Raw genomic sequence first — 21,520 nt, 5'->3', positions numbered from 1 at the left:
TACTAGGTGTTTAATGGAAATTGTTGCAAGAAAAAATATTAAAAAATGAAATGAAAGAATAAAAAAAAAAAGTCCAGGAAAAAAAATCCATACACTCCTTCCATCTATTTGTCAACAAACAAATATTTTAATATGAATAAATATCTTACTATGAAAATATTAAAATGCTAAATATAATAATATTAATTATGTAGGACAATAAAATTATATTTCATCTTAGTTAACATTAAAAGAGCTTATATTTTGAAAGAGTGAAATCAGACCAGAAGGCTCTGCTAGTCATGCCCTTAATGTTTGAGATATTTAAAGGATTTTTTTCCATGTTAAGTAAGCCTTCTTTCCCAAGATGGAATACTTTCTTTTCATTTACTAGCCTCTTTTCACTCACCTATCTCCCTCCCTTTTCTTACATATCTAATTCTCTTCCATCCTTGCATGATTTCAGCACTGAAATCATGCAAGGCTGGTGGAATGTTTCTCTCTTAGGTGTTTTGAGTAGATCAATAGTACAGAGGCTGGTTAACATGCAGATTCAGTTATCACTTATAGCCAGTTATAGGTTATTGATTTACCATTGTATCAGTTGCAAATTATTTTTAAATTACCTGTTTTCTGTTTTTAAATTTTATTATTATTCTTTTTTCTTTTTTAGTCTGTGATTTTTGAAGAAGTTGATCTCACAGATTTGAGTATAGCAGAATGTAGTATTAAAAATGTAAATCACAGTGTTCAGGTAAGTAGGAAAAAACAAAACAGTATTTTGTTACCTGTATTGAATTTTAAGTGAAATATTTTTGAAACAGATGATTAGGTCAGGTTTTGCTTGTAGAACAAAAATATTGTTCATATTTAAGTTATTCTCGGTTATTCAGAATATGTTTGTTTTGTAAAATTATTCTGTAATCATTACTGTTATTGATTACTGATTTATATTGTGAACTTTGACCTGATTTTTTAATGTATTTATTTCATTGTTTTTACTGAAAAAGCCTTTGAACATTGGATTTTAACATGATAAAATTCTTACTATTAAAGTAATAATGTTGCCTATGTTTCCTCCGTATCCTTGCTTTGTTTTATTGTGTTACTTCAGTTGCGTCATGGTTAGCAAGGATTTGATCATGTTATTGTTTTTATTTATTTTTTATTTGTGAATTCTGATCTTTGAAATAGTAAAAAATACATAATGTTAAGTAACTTTATGTATTTGTTTTAAAGGTCATCACATTCCCATCCTCTTTAATATGCAATGTGTGATAAACAGTTAATGACCTTTATGACAGTGTGATAAACAGTTTAAACTGTTTATCCCTGTTTGAGAACCACTGCTCAAAAGCATAAAGTATACCCTGAGTGTATTACTACTCAGGTAGTGGAGAATGAAAGAGACCTAAAGGTAAATGTGCAGTCAGACATGGAATGTTCTGAGCAGTGCAGGCATGCTGCAGGACAACTCACGGGGTTTTGTCAATAATATGCAGAAACTTTGCTAGCAGGGATAAGGTAGTGATTATTCCTTTGTATAAGGCCATGGTTAGGCCACATCTTGAGTATTGTATACAGGTCTGGATGCCCACTTTAGGAAGAATGTAGATATGCTGGAATGGCAAGAAGGGCAACAAGACTGGTGAAGGGAACAGAAGGGTGCTGTTATCTAGAAAGGCTTCAATTCTGCAAGTTGCAGCATCTCGAGACTAGATTAGGATTGAGTAAGCTGAATGTTAATGGCATTCTTCCACTTACTTGAGCATAATTATATAGGTATTTTAGATATTGAACAATCTTCAGAATCTCTCAATATTAAATTACTTATACTTGCATGCAACTGCTACTTTAATATTTGGAATTTTCTCAGTGGTTTAATCCTTATCAAAACTCTATAATTTTGTACATGCTAGAATGTGAGGTATTTCAGCACCCCTTTCACTGGCAGATCTATACCATTCCTGTCATAGTATACAGTATTTTAAAGTTTTGTGGCTGTATTAATTGCAGTAAACTCTCTTAGCCTTAGTTGTCATGAACATTGACACAGAATCAAGAGAAACAGTAACTGGTTTTGGACAATCAGTGATTAGTAGTAAAAGGCTTAGTCAAAAGCCAAAAGAAATGATTGTGTAAACTAACTGTCTTTTCAGTTATTTGTTGATATCAGTACAAGATCTGCTTGGAGGATTATACGGAAGCTATATTTAAAGTCTTATTACCCATGCAGTTCATGCTTTGTCAGAAGATGGCTGTGACATGAAACTAGCTTTGTAGCATTGTGCATGATCATTTAAAGTAGGATGCACAGTTATTAGACAAAATGTGTGCACTGATAAAGCAAAATTTCTTTTGAGTGGCAGTATAAACTATTTATGACTAATTGTTAGTGGCTTATTTTCTTAGGTTCACCATCCCACTTTATATAGCATCTACCAATTCAAAAAAATCAGAAAGGAATGTTTGTCTCATCTCATAATTATATTTTACATGTCAGATCATTCCATAAGTAATGTTGTTTTTTCATTCTTCTCAAAATGAAAACTTAACCTCAAATCAAGTTTTCATCAAGTATATCTTCATTTATTGTTTAACTCTCTGCTACTTAACAATGTGCCTTCGAATAATATAGGTATTATAAAATTCCTTTGACTTTGAAGCAAAGATGGGGACAGGGCACTTTTAAGGTTTGAAACTTGCAAAGTCCTTTTCCATTGAGAAGATGTAGAATGAATATCTAGTAATCTGATGGTGGTCTGTGAATGTGTGGCAATTGTGGAATATTTTTCCCAACCAAGCTGTTAAATTTTATTATAATGACCCCTACAGTATGAAAATGTGTATGGTACTGATAAAATATGTAAGTCTTTAAAGTGGTCAAAGAAGGACATTTTTCTTCTAATACCACACACACACACATTTCAGACTTTGTAGTTGCTGGTAGTAAACTTCAGCTGTGATGATTTTATTGGGCTGGAATAGTTCAGAATTAACCATACTCTCACTATCCCTCCAAAAAAATGCACAGCAAAATGCATGCTGAAGATTCATGAACAAATGTTTTCACAACTGCTGTTAATATTTGTTTTTTAATACCCTCTATGACAATTAAGATTTTATTCTTGGTTCTTGAATCATGTATGACTTATTTTGGTAGGAACTGTTGTTTATTAATCCTGCAAGGAATTGCCATATGAATTAAGATTAAGGGAATGAGTGTCCAAACCATCTGTGTGAGAAATGATTTCAATACTGATTTGACATTAAATGATCTTTGAATGCACACAAAGAAATGGCAACATCTCATTTGTTGTGTGGAGCTGCACATGATAATGCTAAAAAAAATACTCCCTTCATATTTATTCCTTTTCCTTGTCCATAAAGAGCAGAAATTAAACCTTCTTGAAGGAGCTGCAAAATAAATCTTTATTGTCAAAGATATACATAGTAACAGTGAAGTACATATATGAAGGCAAAGTTCCCTCCATGGCCGGAAAAATGGTCAGGGGATATACAATGAAATGTTATGATGAAATGCCTTGATGAAATACTATGGCATCAAGAAAGATTGGTTGACTAACTGATCCTTACAGTGAAAGAAATATTGATTCATTAATCTAGTTCATACAAAGCATATGCACCTTGTTGGTGTACTTTTTGGAACATTATGTGGCTAAAAAGTACATCAGTAGATTATTATTTATGTGTACTTGTCTTTAGTCAGAAGATATTGTGATTTTAAAATATCTAGTAACTTTCTGCCCATCCTTATATTGATATTAATTATAAATTTTCATATGTTTTTTATAGTTAATTACTCCTTTTCGAAGACTCATTTTATGTGCAGAATCAAGAAAAGAAATGGAAGAATGGATCTCAGCTTTAAAAAGCGTTAGCAACAAAGATTTTTATGAGGTTGACATGAGTTTTGCCGAATTACTTTATTCTTTATAAATTACTCTCAATCTTTTTTGAAAGCTCTGAAGTAAATTTTTAATGTATTTTGTGAAAAAACTAGTTTTTAAACATTTCCATTTAGATAATTGATTATCTCCTTTAATTAAAATATGTTAATGTTATATATCATGTATGTGTTTATCTGCATGCTTATTTTAAAACCACTTTTGTCTGTTTTCATTAATTCCGTAGTTATGAGGATTGCGAAATCTTTTTTGAAGAAAGTGTATCCATAAGAACTGCAAAACACTTTTCATAGCAGATGGTGGAACCTTGTTCTTAGTTCCTTATTCATAAAAATGTCCTCTATATGTGTGCATTAGATTAGTAGTGGCAAATGATGCAAGGAAGCAGGCTTGTGTGGCATCAGCTTAAGAAAAGGAAAAAAAAAACCTGCTTACCACATCTATCCATCTTCTTTAATAATCATTAAAGGAGATGGACAGAAAGTATTAGACAGATTATAATTTGTCTAATACTTTCTTAAATTTATTCAAACTACTTATTTCCACAATATCAGATGGAAGTTTGTTCCACCAATCAATTATTATCTATCTGAAAGCAAATTTTTGCACATCTGTTCTGTAACCATCCTTTTTAGTTACTGAATCCATTCAAAGCCTTAAACTTTTTGGAGACAGGTGCTTCAATTCCAAGTGCTGCCATTTTTAGAACAAGTCTTTTGTGGGTCAGAGGACCCTTTTGTGTTCTTGACTAATCTTAGGCCTGACGTAGCCCAGTGGTCAGGAGCGAGAGTGCATAGCACGTGTTTCTTGAGTGGACCTGGGTTCAAGCCCGTGACTACTAAATACGATAAATATTTGTATTGACGATTTATTGTAAACTCTACTGACTTGGTTGTTGTGCCGGAGTATAAACAGAAAAAAAATTTTTTATTGCTCTCCTTGTTTCTCCATCTTTCTTAAAATTAAGCTTCCAGACCTGTATGCAGTACTGAAGATGTGGCTTAACCATTGCTTTTTATAAAAAGATTAATCACCTTCTTGATGTGAAAATCACCTCCCTGATGGCAAAATCTGTATATAATTGAGAGAACTTCATAATTTGTCCTAGAAGCCTGTCTGCATTGTTCAGAGAATTTCGTGGTGGACTGTACAAGAATGAATCAGATGCTGTCATTAAGAGTTTAGAACATTGCATTATCAAATCTCTGTTAAAAGTGGTTGAAATTCTTCACAGGTTAAGTGCAAAATGTGGGGAAGAGACTCTATCATATGAAAGTGTATGTGATGTTACAACAAATTTTCTGAATGCCACAAAGAAGTTGCTATCCTACTGCATGCTTGTGTTTGGATGACAACTTTAAAAGATGTAAACATTCATTGTGTTGAGGAACTGATTTTTGGAAAACAGGCAAATTACAGTCCTTAATATATTGCATTGAAAATGTGCATTCATGTTGGAAGTGTAAAGGCAGTTAATGCTGGACAGTTATTTTTCGAGAAAGTGTGTGTGCTAGGTGGATTCCAAAATATGCTGACATTTGGCCAGAAGGCACAATGTGTTCTGTTTCTGCCAAACATAAGAGCTGGTTTGAACTGGAGAGGAAGTATATTTCTGTAAGGAATAGTGACTTTTAGTGTTACATTCTCACACTAATTCTCTCTACAATCAAAGAAGTCCAGGGTGGAATGGCGCTACAAAAGATTTCCACCACTCAAACAAGACAGTGTACATATGGCAAAAATCATGGCAGTAGTCTTTTAAGATTCAGAAGAGTTGCTTATTGTCAATTTTCTGCTGCTTTGTATATCAGTTAATATTATTATTAACTGCAAGGAAGCCTGAGGCTTATGCTGCACCAGCCAAAAAAAAAAAAAAAAAAAATTCCCAAGTTACCCTAAGAGAGAGAGAGAGAGAGAGAGAGAGAGAGCAGTAAAAAGGAATCACCAAGAAAGAGAAGAATGATGATATCCAGCTCAGGACCCTGGGTGTGCCAAACCCATACTCACCAGATGTGAGCCCCTGAGGTTATAGTCAGAATAACAACAGTTTACTTCTCCATGACGTGCATAGGTCTGTAAAACTGTGAAAGAAAATCATTATGCTACCTGCACTGTTCATATATGGTGAATTTGATGCCAGAGACATTGGCAACCTTAGGCTAGGAATTTATGAGCTATGATCCTTACAGTTCAGGTTTAGCTTATAAGTGATTATCAGTTGTCCAGGCAAATGAAGAAGCACAGGAAGGGAAGAAATTCAAAGCAGATTACCAACTCAGATGTAATGTCTTGAATTGCTGAAAACCTCTGAGAACTCTTTGCAAAACCTCAGGATTGTACCAAATGCATTTTAGAAACCACTTCTCCCGGCAGCTATGAATCTTGGATATTTCTTAATTCATATAAAAACATTATTAACATTAATGTATTTCAATATCAGTTAAATACCGAGATATTTAACCATTTATTATTTGGAATTTTTCTGTGTTAACTACCCCTCCTTCATTAAAACTCAAAGGAAAACATGAAAAAGGTCATAAACTAATCTCTCTCTCTCTCTCTCTCTCTCTCTCTCTCTCTCTCTCTCTCTCTCTCTCTCTCTCTCTCTCTCTCTCTCTCTCTCTCGTATACATTAAATACATAATTTTGAAATAAAAAAAAATAAAAAAATAAAAATCTATACTGTACTCTATTGTTTTGTGTTTTTTATTAGTATTGATAGATACTGCAAGAAAGCAAGCTTATGAAGCATCGCAAAAAAAAAAAAAAAAATCCTTCCCACATCACATGTTCATCCCCTCCAATAATTTGTCTTCTTCCTTGAATTTATCCATACCATCTGCTTCCACAACAAAGAAATGGAAGTTTGTTCCAATGATCAACAACCCACTGGCTAAAGGCAAACTTCTGCACATCTATTCTGCAACTATCCTTTCTCAATTTGAATTTATGTCCCCTCCTGGCTATAGTCTAAGCAAGAGGAAGAATGCCATCAGCATTGAGCTTGTTGAGTTCATTCAAAACTTTAAATACCTCAATCTGATCATCTTGCAGGTGACTAATTTCCAGATGCTGCAATTTACAAAAACAAAGCCTTTCTTAGTAAGACTATCCTTTTGTTCTCTTCACCAGTCTTGTTGCATATCTCTGCATCCATTCCAGCAGATCTACATCCTTCCTAAAATGAGGCTTCCAGACCTGTATGAAGTACTCAAGATGCTGCCTAACCATTGCCTTAGACAATGGATAATCACCTCCTTATCCATGCTAGCAAAATTATTGAATATTATTGACAAAACCCCATGAACTGGCCTGGCAGCCTGACTGCATTGCTGAAAGAACTTCATATCTGACTGCACGATTACCCCCCCCCCCCCATTCCTTTTTCATTTTTCACTACCCTAAGTGCAGTACCACACACTAATCTGGTACACTATAATCCCAGATTAGTTGGTACACTAATCTGGGATTATTGCTGCCTATATGTATTTGGGTAGCAGTAATCCTGGATTAACATATCAACTGTCATTTCTCAGATCATTTGTCTAATTTTTCTATATCTTGTTTGCAGTAGCTTACTTTGATTACTGTCATTAACCACCCTGCCAACCTTTGTACCATCTATAAACTGTGACATTAAAAGCCTAATATACCTTTATCAATATCATTCACTAATAAATAAAGAAAACAACAATGGGCCAGCACTGAACTCTGGGGGGATCGATCCACTAATAACATTAGTCCACAGAGTTCCTTCTCTGTAGAGTTGCTAGAACGAGTACAGAGAAGGGCAACAAGAATGAGAGGCAGTGCCGGATTTAGCACTTGAGAGGCCTCTAAATATTTTCGGTACTACTACAGTGTGCATTCTACGCGCACGTTTTTACTATAGCACACGCTCTAGATTTGGTGTTGTGGTTTTAATCATTTTGGTTGCGCAATTCTTTCATACATATTTTATTAATTGGGAATTAAAAAATTAATTCCCAATTATCACTTGTATAAATGTCACGCCTCATCAAACAATTCAGTTTTGATAAATACATAAACAGTACATAAGATATTACAGATACTTACTTGATAACAAAACAAAAATACTCCTACACTAAAACACCAACGACACCAAACTCTAGTAATTTGTAACAGATTCATGAGCGAAATGTTAGTTCCGAAAGCTATTAAAAAAGACGATGCTCTGTTACATGTGAGCCAGCGCAGTAGTGATTTCAGAGGCTTTAAAAAACTACTGCGCTTGCTTATTGGTTCCCGATTAGTTGCGAATAGTTTTGAACTGCCTCTGCGAACAAATCTAATATCGTTTCTTGAGCAATATCGTCACAGGGTTCTTCACTCGTAGAATTACCTCCACTAGGAAAAAACTGAAAGTGTTTAATTTAAGCATTAATGATAATATATATATTATACTTCAGATTCAATTAGTTCGCATAGATATTTCATATAATATGTAGGGATATTCGCATAAGAGTTTACTAACTTCTCATCTTAAATTATAGTTTTATTCAGTAACGGTAATAAAGATGAGTGTAAAAATTTAAAATGAAACAATTTTTTTTTTGAGACCTGAGATTTGAGGCCTCCTCGATTTAAGAGGCCCCAGGCGTGCGCCTGTGTGGAAATCCACCACTGGTGAGAGGAACAAAAAGGTGCGCTTACAAAGAAAGCTTAAGTTCTGCAAGTTGCAGCATCTGGAAACTAGACACTTGCGAGGTGATCTGATCGAGGTGTATAAGGCCTTGAATGGTTTGAGCAGACTCAATGCTGATGGGATACTTCTTCTTGTTCAGATTAGTAGTGGTAGTAGTAGTAGTGCCAAAAAAAAAAAAATTTACAAGACTCAAGTGCTCTTGCGAAGAAAGGCTTAAGTTTTGCAAATTACAGTGTCTGGAGACTAGGCACCAGCGAAGTGATCTGATAGAGGTGTATAAAGCCTTGAATGGTTTAAGCATGCTCAATGCTGATGGGATTCTTCCTCTAGCTCAGAAAAATCACCTGAGAGGGCATAAATTCAAATTGAGGAAAGACAGATGTAGGATAGACGTGCGGAAATTTGCCTTTAGCCGGCAGGTGGTTGGTTGGTGGAACAGACTTCCATCCCTTGTGGTGGAGGTTGATAGCCTAAATAAGTTTAAGGCTCAGCTGGACAGGTATTTTGAACGAACAGAGGGGTGAAGTGGAAGTGTGTTTTTTTTTTTTTTTTTTTGGCTGATGCTGCACAAGCTTGCTTTCTTGCATCAAATGCCTCTGCTAATGCTAATGCTAAATGCTAAGACAATTCTCTCTAAATGTTTGTACAGTTTCTCCTTAAATTTATTTAATCTATCAACTTCCACAACGACAGATGGAAGTTTGTTCCAGCAATTAACCACCCGCTGGCTAAAGGCAAATTTCCACACATCTATTCTACATCTGTCTTTCCTTAATTTGAATTTATGCCCCCTTAGGTTCGTAATCTGAACAAGTGGAAGAATCCCATCAGAATTCAACGTGCTCAACCCATTCAAGACCTTATACACCTCAATCAGTTCACCGCGCAGGTGCCTAGTCTCCAGCCACTGCAGTTTACAGAACTTAAGCCTTTCTTGGTAAGAGGACCCCTTTGTTCCCCTCACCAATCTTGTTGCCCTTATCTGTACATGCCCAAGCACCTCAACATCCTTCCTAAAATGAGGCCTTCAGACCTGTACACAGTACTCAAGCTGTGCCTGGCCTTTATACAAAGAGATAATCACTTTCTTTTTCCTACTGTTCATGTATATCATTGACAATACCCATGACCTGCTCTGGCAGCCTGTCAACATTGTTCAGAAAACTTCATATCTGACTGCATAATTACTCCCGGATATTTTTCATTTTCTACCACCTTAAGTGTAGTACCACACAGTTGGTACGTTTCTCTGGGGTTACTTCTCCCCATATGCAGTACTTTGCAGTGGTCAAGGTTAAACTTCGGATGCCACTTCTCAGCCCATCTGCCCAAATTTTCTAGATCCTGTTGCAGTAGCACACTGCCATTACTGTCATTAACAACCCTGTGAACCTTTGTATCACTGCAAACTTCGCCATTAAGCCTGATATACCTTCATCAATATCATTGATAAATATACAAAACAACAGTGGGCCCAACACAGAACCCTGGAGGACTCTACTAATAACATCTGTCCATGAAGTGCAGTGTCCATTGATTACCACTCTGTCTTATCCCACTCAACCACCTTTTTATTCATTGTAGAAACTTTTACCCTTAATATCATACTGCTCCAATTTGTCTTCCATGTGGAACAGTGTCAAAAGCTTTCCTGAAATCCAAGTATATGATATCAAAATTATTTTTTGCATCCAATTCCTTAGTAACCACATCATAGTATCCAATGAAATTTGTCACACAAGACTTTCCCTTAACAAACCCATGCTGTGTCTGAATGATTATTGCAGTTTTGTCTAGGTGATCTTGCAATGCATCTTTAACCAGTGACTCCATTAGGTGTTCAGTTGATCCTGAAAGCAGGGAGGCAACTTGTGACATATTCAGTTTGACCTGTTATAGAGCTTTACATTGATGTTTATTTGGCTCAGGAATGTATTGCCAAAGAATTAAGCAGCAAATAACTGGTTTTAATAGTTTTTACAACAATCAAAAATTTTGAGCCAAATTTTCTCTAGAGAATTCTTTTTTCAAACTGTTCACTTGTTTCTTATTGATTGAGAGTTTTTTTTTTTTTCCCTATCACTTTCTGTTTTATGGCAATCCCCCCATGTATTGGTACCCTGAGCCAATACCAGTTGGCTAGCCCATTAAGCCACCACTGCAGAAATTAGTAAGGATAATAAAAGAGTACAGTATGCTGTCACCATAAAATAGAGCTCACTTGTTGCACATGTCACATACTCTTTACCTTCATAATAGTTATTTTTAAACTATTGCCAAAAGTATTGTTGCTATTTTGTTTTATGCATTGTATCTTGTGAAGTTTCTTGAACTAGAATAATAAGATAAATAGTTATATTGCTGTGTCAATTTATTCCACCTCTTTAAGGAAATATGAGCTCATTTGAGTCATTAATTGTTGCAACTTTTGTACAGAATAAAGTCAAAATAATTTATAAATTGATACTTTTCAGTTTCCAGTGTTTTTGTTCACAAGAGTTCTTTATTGTTCAAAGAACTGTGATCTTTAAACAGTGAATAGCTCAGGGTGTATTCATATTTATATATTTTGAATCGCTTTTACCATTCCTAGAAGCAGATATCATGATGAATGTCATAAAATTTCAATAACTAGTCCTTACAAAAGCAAGTGAATAAATAATGTCTCATTCACTATTGACTTTTATAACATAAATTGAAAATCTGTGAGGGTTTTAGTTATATCCCACTGCTTCTAATAGTTGGAAAGATAAAAAATCTAGGGATTATGGTTGTTCAGTTATGAACATGCACTGTGCCTGATAAAATGATATCCTGCCTTGGTTGTAAGCAAAACACTAATATTATTGACTGGAAGCTAATATATAACAACAATATTATTAGCTAATATAAAACAGAAGCTAATATAAAACACTAATATTATTGACTGGAAGCTAATATATAACAACAACAACAATAATTGGACATTAGGGGATGCGTAACTGCTACAGTAGTGTACTATTATATCAGTTAGAATCAAATTCCGAAAAGTTGTCAGTGATAAATTAACACTTACGATTTGGGGTGCATGATTTTGATCAACTTGTTCTTGTTTCTGTTATATTTCAAGGTTGGTATTTTTACACTCTGTTTTTAAATAGAATTTCATGACTGATCACAAGATGTCAACTCTGTATTGTAAATAACTTGCACAAAATTTATTTTTAATATTGTATTGTTCTGTGTGAAATTTTTGTAAATTATTTTATCTTTCAGGGTGTTGATCATCATGATTTCCTTTCTGGCCAACATAATTGGTATGTGGCTTCCCATGCACGCCCAACTTACTGTAATGTTTGCAGAGAAGCACTTTCAGGAGTTACATCACATGGTTTGTCATGTGAAGGTGTGTGGTAGTACTTTAATACAATTTCCTCATTCCTTCTAGTGTTCTCTATTATAACTTTAGCAGTTTAGCGTGGTTATTCTCTCTCTCTCTCTCTCTCTCTCTCTCTCTCTCTCTCTCTCACACCCATTTTTTTTTCACTTTTATGTCTTTCCTTGATAGCTTTGTAATCTCTGTGTTTTCTAAAATATATATGCACATTTGGTGATCACTGAGTTGTGATCACCCCATCCATAATGGGCTACACCACATAGCTCTTAGTATAAAAAGCCGAACAGCTTCATATGGTAGTGCAGTGGTAATTTGCATCTGGTTGTGAAAGTCAGTGATAAAGTAGCAATTATGAGACATAGTAAAGATATCACAGTGTTTCAAAAGGGCATGATTGTGGGAGCTTGTGAGTCGTGTGCTTCCCTATCAGAAACAGCATGTCTTTTTGGTTCCTCACAGCCCACTGTGGTTAAGGTTTACAAAGAACGGTTTGAACAGGTCAAACCACCTCCCAACAACAGAACTGTAAAGGATTATGTAAGGTGGATGTTTGTGGTTAGTGAAGGGTGTAGCACGTACAAGATCAACAGCAGGTCACTGTGCAAAAGTCAACATTGCAATTCAATATGGGGAAATGAAGAACAATATCCCCAATGACGATGCACCGCACACTCAGACTTGTGGGATTTCTCAGCAGACCACTCAAAAAAAAATTACTGCTGATCATCATTGATGGCAAATGCTGTGGTGTCGACAACATGCTAGTTCGACACGGGCGGACTGGAAATGAGTGTGTGGGCCGGATGAGTCCAAATACCTGGTGCAACATGCCGACGGACACCTTCATTTGTAGCACAAGCAATAAGAGTCCATGGACCTTATTAAATGGTTGGTGTTTGCAATCCAGGCAGATACTGTTGATTGCTTAATATGGGGCATCTTTTCTTGGCAAGAGCTGTCTGCAGATCTCACCAGAGAAACATTGATTCATACGCATGTGCGTATGAATCAATGTTTCTCTGGTGAGATCTGCAGACAACTCTTAAGAGACCATTTTCACCCTGCCACATTGCATTTTTCCCCAGACAGAAACAGGATTTTCCAAGACAATAATGCAGAATGTCATTGGGCTTGCACTGTGCATTATGGTTTGAGGAAAACTGTGCAGATATCACCCATCTTGATTGGCCTCCAGATTGACCTGTGGGATGTTTTTGTTTTGCGGGAGGTGAGGCATACGAATGTGCAGCTGTCATCTATTCTGACACTGGAAATTCTTGCAGGCAGCATGGCTGCAGATCTCTACAGACTTCTTCAGACATCTAGTGGCGTCAGTGCCTAGGAGAATAGTGGTTATTATCCGTGTGACTGATGACCCAACACAGTATTAGGTAGGTGGGCATAATTCAGTGAACACTGAGTGTATATATACTCAACTAAAATTAAAGTTATAAAACATTGTTGCAAGTTATATAAAGATAACTCATCATAAAAAGATGCTTTAGTTGCCTATTTTAAAACTACTTTTAAAGTTAAACTTATTTAAACTTAGAGTGACTAATTTGGTATCACAGTACATATAAAACTAGGTGGTCTGTTAATAGATTGACATCACAGACAATATACTGTTACTGAAATCACCAGCAGTTAAAATAGATATTAGATGCATAATGAACAGAAGCTAATTTCACAGTCAGTTCTCACAAGAGGTGCGGAGTAACAGAGAAAAAGATATAAATAATATAAAACTCATGATTATCTTTAAGACAAGTGCCTCATGGTTTGAATTACCAAAACCCACACTTTAATTATGTAAGGCAAGAGTCGGCAACCTTTTTTCAGTGAAGAGCCATTTTTGATCTAATTTAAAAAAAAAAGAGAGAGATCCGAAGAGCCTCAGCTCAAGCTGGAGGGAGGGAGGGGGTTTAAGAAATGGAATAGAGTGAGAAGGTGTTTTATTAAAAATATATATATATTTTGAAATATTATGTATTAATACTGAAAAAACGTAACAAACATCCAATTAGGTACAAATTAATGTGACTTTTACTGCTGAACTTCTTGAGCGAGTCCCTCAACATCAGGCAAGTATGCCGTAATTTTCATTTTTAAAGTTGCTGAGAGACTCACATTGTTCAGATGGTTTCTTCATTTATTTTTAATATAGTTCGTGTTCGAAAATATTTGCATGCAGAAATGTTGTTGTTGTTATTTGGGTTTTTAGGAGCATTAGCAACGAAGGCCATATTGCTCCAGGCATATGCGGTGGTCATTCCCTGACCTTTCCTCATCCTCCGTATTTTGTACTCATGGGCTCGAACCCCGGATTAATCAAGAAGTGTGTGCTACGCACTGCTGCTCCTGCTTACCTGGCTATGGAGGCACCACATGCAGAAATGTCGAACAAAAAACTGAGAGAAGTCCAAAAGCAAATATTTTCAAATTTATAATACTTGTCCGGTAAGCTACTCCACGCATCAAACACAATTTAGTCTTGCTTTTTCAACTCATCTATCACCCTGTCCATTTGTGTAGAATTGCAAATGCAGTGTTTTGCCTTTACAAATCCTCAATTTCAGTTTTAAGGCATTTTAGTCTTGTACTCCACTTGTCCTCTAACTCCATTTTAAATTGTGCTTATGTGGGCTAAAAGTTAAAGAGCTGCAGTTACATGTTGAAAGAGCCACATGTAGCTTGCAAGCCGCAGGTTGCCGACCTCTGATGTAAGGTATTATTATTCAATAATAAAAAGAGTTATCCAACCATTAGTTTTTCTTGCCTGGAGGTGTGTACAAAATTATAATTAAAATTAGTGACAAATGCTATTAAATCTTGATCTAGATTGACCAGTCTTAGCAAACATAAGATATTGTAACAGATGCATTATCCTTTAATTTCATTAAGTTTGCCCAATTTGTTGTTAAGTCTCATCACATTTTGATAAAAACATTTTTACCTGAATTGTAAGCATTACATTCACTTGATTTCCCTGATTAAACAGTCTCTTATGAAATTTAATTTTACACTTTATTCTTTTTCCTTTTACCTTAGTCTGCACCTTTTTAAATGAATGTAGCTTGCAAAGTAAGTACACTTTTGATTCTGGAAGCAGTTTATAGACATTTTGGAACACTATCAGTTGAGATTTTAAGTTAACTGTAATCATTATAGCAAGAATCAGCACACTGAGAGGAAATCTAATGCAATTAGCATATTATGCCACTGAACAATTCATGCAGAATAAAAAAGAGACCATACAGCATTCCTATTAATTTAAAACAAAGAACTAATGTACAAATGTTAAGCTTGCATGCATGGCCCTCCTTGAGTGACCATTGAGTTATATTATTATTTAGGCTTTTCCAAATAAGACATGCATGTTATTGATTCCAGCAGGACAGATTGACTGTGCACACCACTTGCACATCCACAAACCTACTAAAGGAGTTTAAAACCTGCAAATGAAGTTTAAGGACTCCCTGGTCAAATTCTCCTCTTCCATGGATTTTAATTTGTGGGGTGCACTCAGGAAATAAGGCTTGTGCAAATGTATTCTCTAGATGGAGTGAAGCAAAACATTGAAAACTTCTTTCGCACTAGTGACGGATCATACACACCAAAAGGAATTAATACATATCTACAAAAGTTAAGCAGACATTTCCAGCACATTCTATAAATTTTAATTAAATTCTGTTTGTTTTTGGTAAAATTTTTTTGCATTTCAAATTGGACAAACTACATTTTAATTGAATTATTAACAGACTTATTTTAATTGAATTATTACAAACTGGGTTACATTTTTACCTTTGAGTGGGTGAATTTGTGTATGGTTGCAATAAAAAACAAAACATTTGTAAGGATTTTCAAAAAAAAGTCAGTTTTCCTCAAGGACCCCGATTTACACCATTATTTTTTAATTGAATAAATATAGTTGCAAAAAATGTTTAGGCTCCATGTTGAAGTAAAAACAGTGCTATTCTACTACCCCTCTCTTAATTTTCCATAGAGTTTTGGGTGCCCTTGAATTTTTCTCAATTTTCCACCCCAAAATTTGATCTTAAAGGAGTTGAGAAAATATATATATATATATATATGTATATATTTTTATAACAAAACTGCCATTTGTAACGACATTTTTCACTCTTATTATTCAATATAGTATAGGTATAGGTATAGGTATGTTATTATTCAATATAGTATCAGAATTATGAATAAATTTTTAAAGTTCCACGTTTTCAAATATTTCTTGTTGTTTTTTCAAAAAACCTGACCAATGAAGTGTACGCTAACAGCTGTTGTTATTATTTTTTTACCCCGAAGAAAGAACGAACGAATGAACACACACACACACACGCACGCACACACACAAGTACTGTTTAGATCTACTCATCTTCAGGGCTAGAATGTCCAGTATGCAAAATAGGCATTTGTGTAGTGCAAAAAAATAACAGGCACTTTTATTCTGGAAAATTTCTTGTGTGAAGCCTGGGAAGGTGGGAGAAGTATGCTCAGAGGACACAGTGTAAAATCCAGCCTTGAAAGTATTTCAAGGCTAGATTTTATGCTTTCCTTCTATTGGCATATTAAAAAATTGCATTTTCATAATGAGATTTAGGTACCTTTTAGAAGTTTTTACAATAATTATCTATAAAATATGATATTAAAATTTCCATTAATTTCTAGAATCTTCAAGAGCATTGTAAAGATTTTTGTATGCTAAAAATATGACACAGGATTACATTTGATTGAACATCTGGGACCATTGAATATCTGGAACAAATAGAATAGAAATGTAGTCCATGAAAGAATGTCTGAATATTGATATACTTATTTACAATGCCTTATAATTAATAGAAACTGATAATATTATTATTATTTATTCAAGTAAAGGAAAATAAAAAGTTACATCCACCCTTAGACAGCAAAAATTTACTAGGAGGGTAAACACAACTATTACAGATGAATAAAATATACATTGAGTAATATAAAAGATAGAGAGATCCAGTCAAATTAATTACAGCAGGCTGAGACAAATATGTTCCAGATAAATGTTGTAAATAAATTCAGCATCCCTCCAAGCATGGTCACGTGGGTGCTGGCAAGTTGTAGAAGGCTGTCCGGAATAGGAGAGGGGGTGCAGATTATCCTCAAACACAGAGAGCAGAGGAGACTTGAAACATCTAAAATTGCAACATTGTGTAGGTATCAGCAAAGACTTTGGATCTCTAGATTTTGTCCATGCAAATTGCCTTGGGGTAAATATTTAGGTCATTCAGGAGTCCAATTGTGTTTGCTGGAAACATATGACTGAGCGAGCTGATTTGGTTGAGGGCAGGTCGAATCTTAGATGTTTGGCAATTAGTTGTCTTCTGTTATCCTCATGCAGGATGATGAGGCTATTGACATTGGGAGCATCTAATATACCTGAAATAAGCTTGGAGAGGGTCATTATATTGTGAGTAGTGATTATTTGTTTCCAAGGGGTCATTCCATGCAGTGAATGTAGTATAGCCCTGGAGATAGTAAGGGGTGATAAGTAAGATAAGTAAGGTTCATGAAATCCTATTGAGGGATCACAAAAGCCAATAATCAAGCCCCAAGAACTGCTGCAGGTAGGTTGGAGGACCAGATTTCTGATGCGTAGAGAGCCACCGGTACAACACACGTTTGGACAAATCTAGTTATCAGCTTGTTATAGCTGTAACTAACCACTTTCTGTTGAGCAGACCAAAGGGCTGCAAAGAATTTTGTTTCTAGCTTACTTGAAGTGCTCCAGAAAAGGCAGGTTAGAGTCCCAGACCAAACCAAGTTTCCTGTGGAAGTTGACAAGTTTTATTTGATGTGTTTTATAGAGACGTGCATTGGGTTTATATGTTTCCTCTTTGTGAATGTCATCTGGGAAGATTTTTTGACATTTAGCTCGAGTCCAATGTATTGCAGAAAGGTGTTTATCTCAGATATTTGTTTTGTTGCATCTCTTTGGGCTGAGAGCGCTTGTTCTATCTGATCCGAATGAATGAAGAGCTTCAGATCATTGGCATACGAGATCATGTTTTAGAAATTTGCCAGTAGAGGTTCCAGAGCAGCTGCAAACAGTGCTGCTGACAAAACGTCACCCTGTGGAACCCCTCTGAAGACAGTAAAGGAACAAGAGAGAGGCCATTGTACTCTACGAGGAGCCATCATTTCTGCAAAATTTTGAGTATGGTGAGGAGGTTATTGGAGATCCTGAAGCTCTTCAGGATGTTAAGTAAAGATGTGATGGAAATCTTATCATGTAGATTTAACGGCAAGAAAAATTATGTCAAACTGTGTTAGAGAATTCAAAGCTTCCTGTATGTGAAAGAGAGTTTGAAGGTGGTAGTAGATCTCCAAGTGACCACGGTGTGAAAGTGGCGAAGTCTATGATGGAAACAGTGCTCAATAAGTTGTTTAGTATTGCCTTTTCAAAAATTAAGGAGTGCAGAGCCCACTGAGATTGGACGAAAATCATTTGCAGTTTTTGGCCTCGAATTCTTCAGAATGGGTTTGACGCAGTAGTGTGTCCAAATCGGGGGTATTGACGAGGTTTGCAAAATTTCAATAAAGATGTGTAAAAGAGCATCCACAAAGAAGACACAGGATACTTTAATGATAAATAAGGGAAATCCATCCAGTTCGGCAGTAGCTTATTTGGTAACTCGTTTATTACTTTCATCAGATTCTCCTTCATGATATTAAGTGTAGATGGGAGTCAAATCACGTAATGAGATGGAGATGGGACGATTTGATTCTTTCTTTAAGTGACTATCAGCAAAAGTATTATCGGCCCACTCAATGAAAAGGCTTTCATCCATCTGAGTATCTTTGTAATGCTTTGCAAATGCTAACCTATTAGCTATAATATTAGCTATAACCTATTAGCTACGTTTCTATTGTTGGCGTGTCATTTTTACTTCAGAAAAAATGTACGTTTCTTTTTAAAGCTAATGAAATCACTCGAGAAGCCACTACTCTTCCATTTTCTGAAGGCATATTGCTTATCCAGAAAAGTGTGCTTCAGGTCTCTTGAGAACCATGGTTTTGTCCAGTTAGAGATTCGGATGGTTTTTGAAGCTCTTTGAATTGCTATTGCCTTCAGGAGGGAGGGAAGCAAGACCATTAGTGGCTTCTTTGATCGGCAGGGTGGAAAGTGCTTCCCAGTTGGTTGAGGTGAGAAAACTCATTATGACATCTTGCTTGATGAAATTAACTAAGAAAATGGTTTTGGTTAGGACTTCATCATCCTTAGGATGCATCGATGGGAATGCAAAAGCAAATGTGAGTTGTGTGTGGTCCCAATTAAAAGTGAAAGTCTGTATTGTGGGCATCAAATCTGCAGTATGATGGAATACTAGGTCTAATGCTTGATCACCTCTTGTAGGCTGTAACTCAAGGAAATCCAACCCTAAATTTTCAATGAAGGTAATGAAGTCTTTTATAGTTTCCGAGTGTCTTGGAGTGGGCATATTGAAGATCCCTGTGAGAAAGGTAGATGTATCAGAGGTGAGGTGGTTCATAAGCCATGACTGTAATTCATCCTGGAGTCTTGTGTATGATCAGGTGGGAGAAAAAATTAACATATTTCGATCAGGTGATTTCCGCATGTAACGTTGGCACACAAAGCTTAAAAGTGATCAGAACTGTCAGTCCTCAGGCAGGAAAGTGAAAAATTATGGTGGTAAATAATCATAACGCTTCCCCCCTCTTCTTCCCATATGATGATTAGTAGCTGCATGATAAGATGAGTTTCTGAACAATGTGTTGGCTGACATCTAGGTCTGTAAGGCAAATAATCCCAAATTCCTTAAGGAACAAGAGCGACTGTAGGGAGTGGAACTTATTGCAGATGCTCCTGACGTTTTGAGTAAAAATTGAGCAGTCTACCGGTTACAGTGTCCTCTGATCTCTTTAGTTTCTAAGCGACGATTTCTGGGGACAGAGATTCGAGAATTTTCCCGAAATTCCCTGACCTTTGAGCCCAACAAGTGAGAGTAAAGAATAGCATCTAAATCAGAGGGTGAACATGCATACATAAAAATATGCTTAAGAAGGGTGTTTTATATGCATTTTACGGATGCTGGTGTGCACTTCAGTCTTGCTTAAATTCAAATTACAAATGTCTTGTAGGGGTATATTAGGATCTAGCCTTGTTACAAAAACATGCACTAATCCAGGGCAGATTTGATTTCTGAAGAGCCACTATTCCCATGGATGAAATCATCATGAGCTCTATAGGCTCTATTCTGTTGTCAGTGGTGGAAGTGGACATAACTTCCACGTTGGGCATCAAGGAGAATGTGGCATCATCAGGAACCACTTCATGAGGTGGCGATGAGAGACCGGACACACCTGCTCATTGGAACAAAATAATCGCACAATTAAGGACTGTTTGTATTAGATCCTTCTGATTGGTGAGCAGGGGTGGCTGATTTGCTGGAGATTGAGGAGAAGCTGGCTGGGAGGACCTGGGATGGGGAGCAAGTGCTGCAATTTGAGCCTAGGTGCCAGTGAGGGGCTCCTTCAGAGGCATGTGGATAGGCAGTGCATCTGTAGTGCGAGGCTGGCCAGAGGGAGCCGCACTCCCATCAATAGCAGAAGGTACAGCCAAACATCTGGAAGAGCATCCAGATGTTTGGCTGTAGCAGAAGACTGCTTGGTACAAGAAACAGGAGAAGATGAAGAAACTCTGGTAGGGATGGCCATTGTTGACTGCATATAGGGTGCACTGACTCAATCAGGTTTCCTATTGTGTGGGGGCCAATCACAGATTCCCTTTGAACAGGAATTTTTATTTGCTAATTGTAGTTGCGAAGAATTATGATTTTTGTCCATGGAATAAATATAATCTAATGCTTCAGGCAGCTGTGTGTCAGTCAGGTCCATCATCATTTTATTAATCTGGCATCTTTTTATCTTTTCTTTATCTTTGGCTGAAGTGGCAATAGAACCATCTGGGAATAAAGAGCTGGGAATAGAGAAGGTCAAAAGTTGCAGCCAATAGCTCTGGCAAGAGATCAGAATGCTCAACTATCATTTGGACAAGAAGCATGTTTTCTACTCTTTTTTTTTTTTTTTTTTTTTTTCCTGTTCAAAATCTAGTGTTAATAACTGCTTTGCAGTTGTTGTGAGCTTTGGTGTAGGTGAAAATGAACCTGGAGATTTGGATAGAAGTCAGTTGTGATATGCAACATTCTTATCTTTAACAGCCTTAGCATATTTATTGTAAAACCAAGGTTTAGATAAAGGATGAGATTTTACGGCAGATTGTGGAATAAGGATTTCATCCCTACAAGGATAATTTCACAGACATGATCTGAGCAAATGTTTATATCAGAAGATTTGAAACAGTAATCTGACCAAAGAAAAGAAGAAATCTCGAAGATCATCTCATTTTGCATTCTTGTAATGCCAACAGCATGAGGTTGAGAATGGCTACGAGAGAAAGACTCTGTTGGAGAAGAGACCACCACCAAGTTGTGATCTGAAGTGCCTAGAAGACTGCTCACCTCGACTGTGTACTTAGATGAGTTGTTTGTAAGAAAAAGATCA

At 36.1% G+C, this 21,520-nt stretch overlaps 1 protein-coding gene across 2 annotated transcripts in view; it reads left to right on the top strand.

The window, feature by feature from the left end:
- Nucleotides 1-21,520, top strand: part of LOC150084152 (diacylglycerol kinase delta) — a 511,886-nt gene that overhangs the window by 227,287 nt on the left and 263,079 nt on the right. For both annotated transcript variants that reach the window (XM_090375907.1, XM_090375908.1), the window contains exons 4-6: nt 653-733; nt 3,796-3,900; nt 11,830-11,959. In XM_090375907.1, coding sequence (XP_090232033.1) covers nt 653-733; nt 3,796-3,900; nt 11,830-11,959 — 316 coding nt within the window. The remainder of the gene's footprint in view (nt 1-652; nt 734-3,795; nt 3,901-11,829; nt 11,960-21,520) is intronic.

Source organism: Mastigoproctus giganteus, chromosome 6, assembly GCF_048544385.1.
Source record: "Mastigoproctus giganteus isolate SK-2022 chromosome 6, ASM4854438v1, whole genome shotgun sequence".
Lineage (NCBI taxonomy): Eukaryota > Metazoa > Arthropoda > Arachnida > Uropygi > Thelyphonidae > Mastigoproctus > Mastigoproctus giganteus.
The sequence above is the reverse complement of the archived record's forward strand: the minus strand, read 5'-3'. Positions and strand labels throughout refer to the sequence as shown.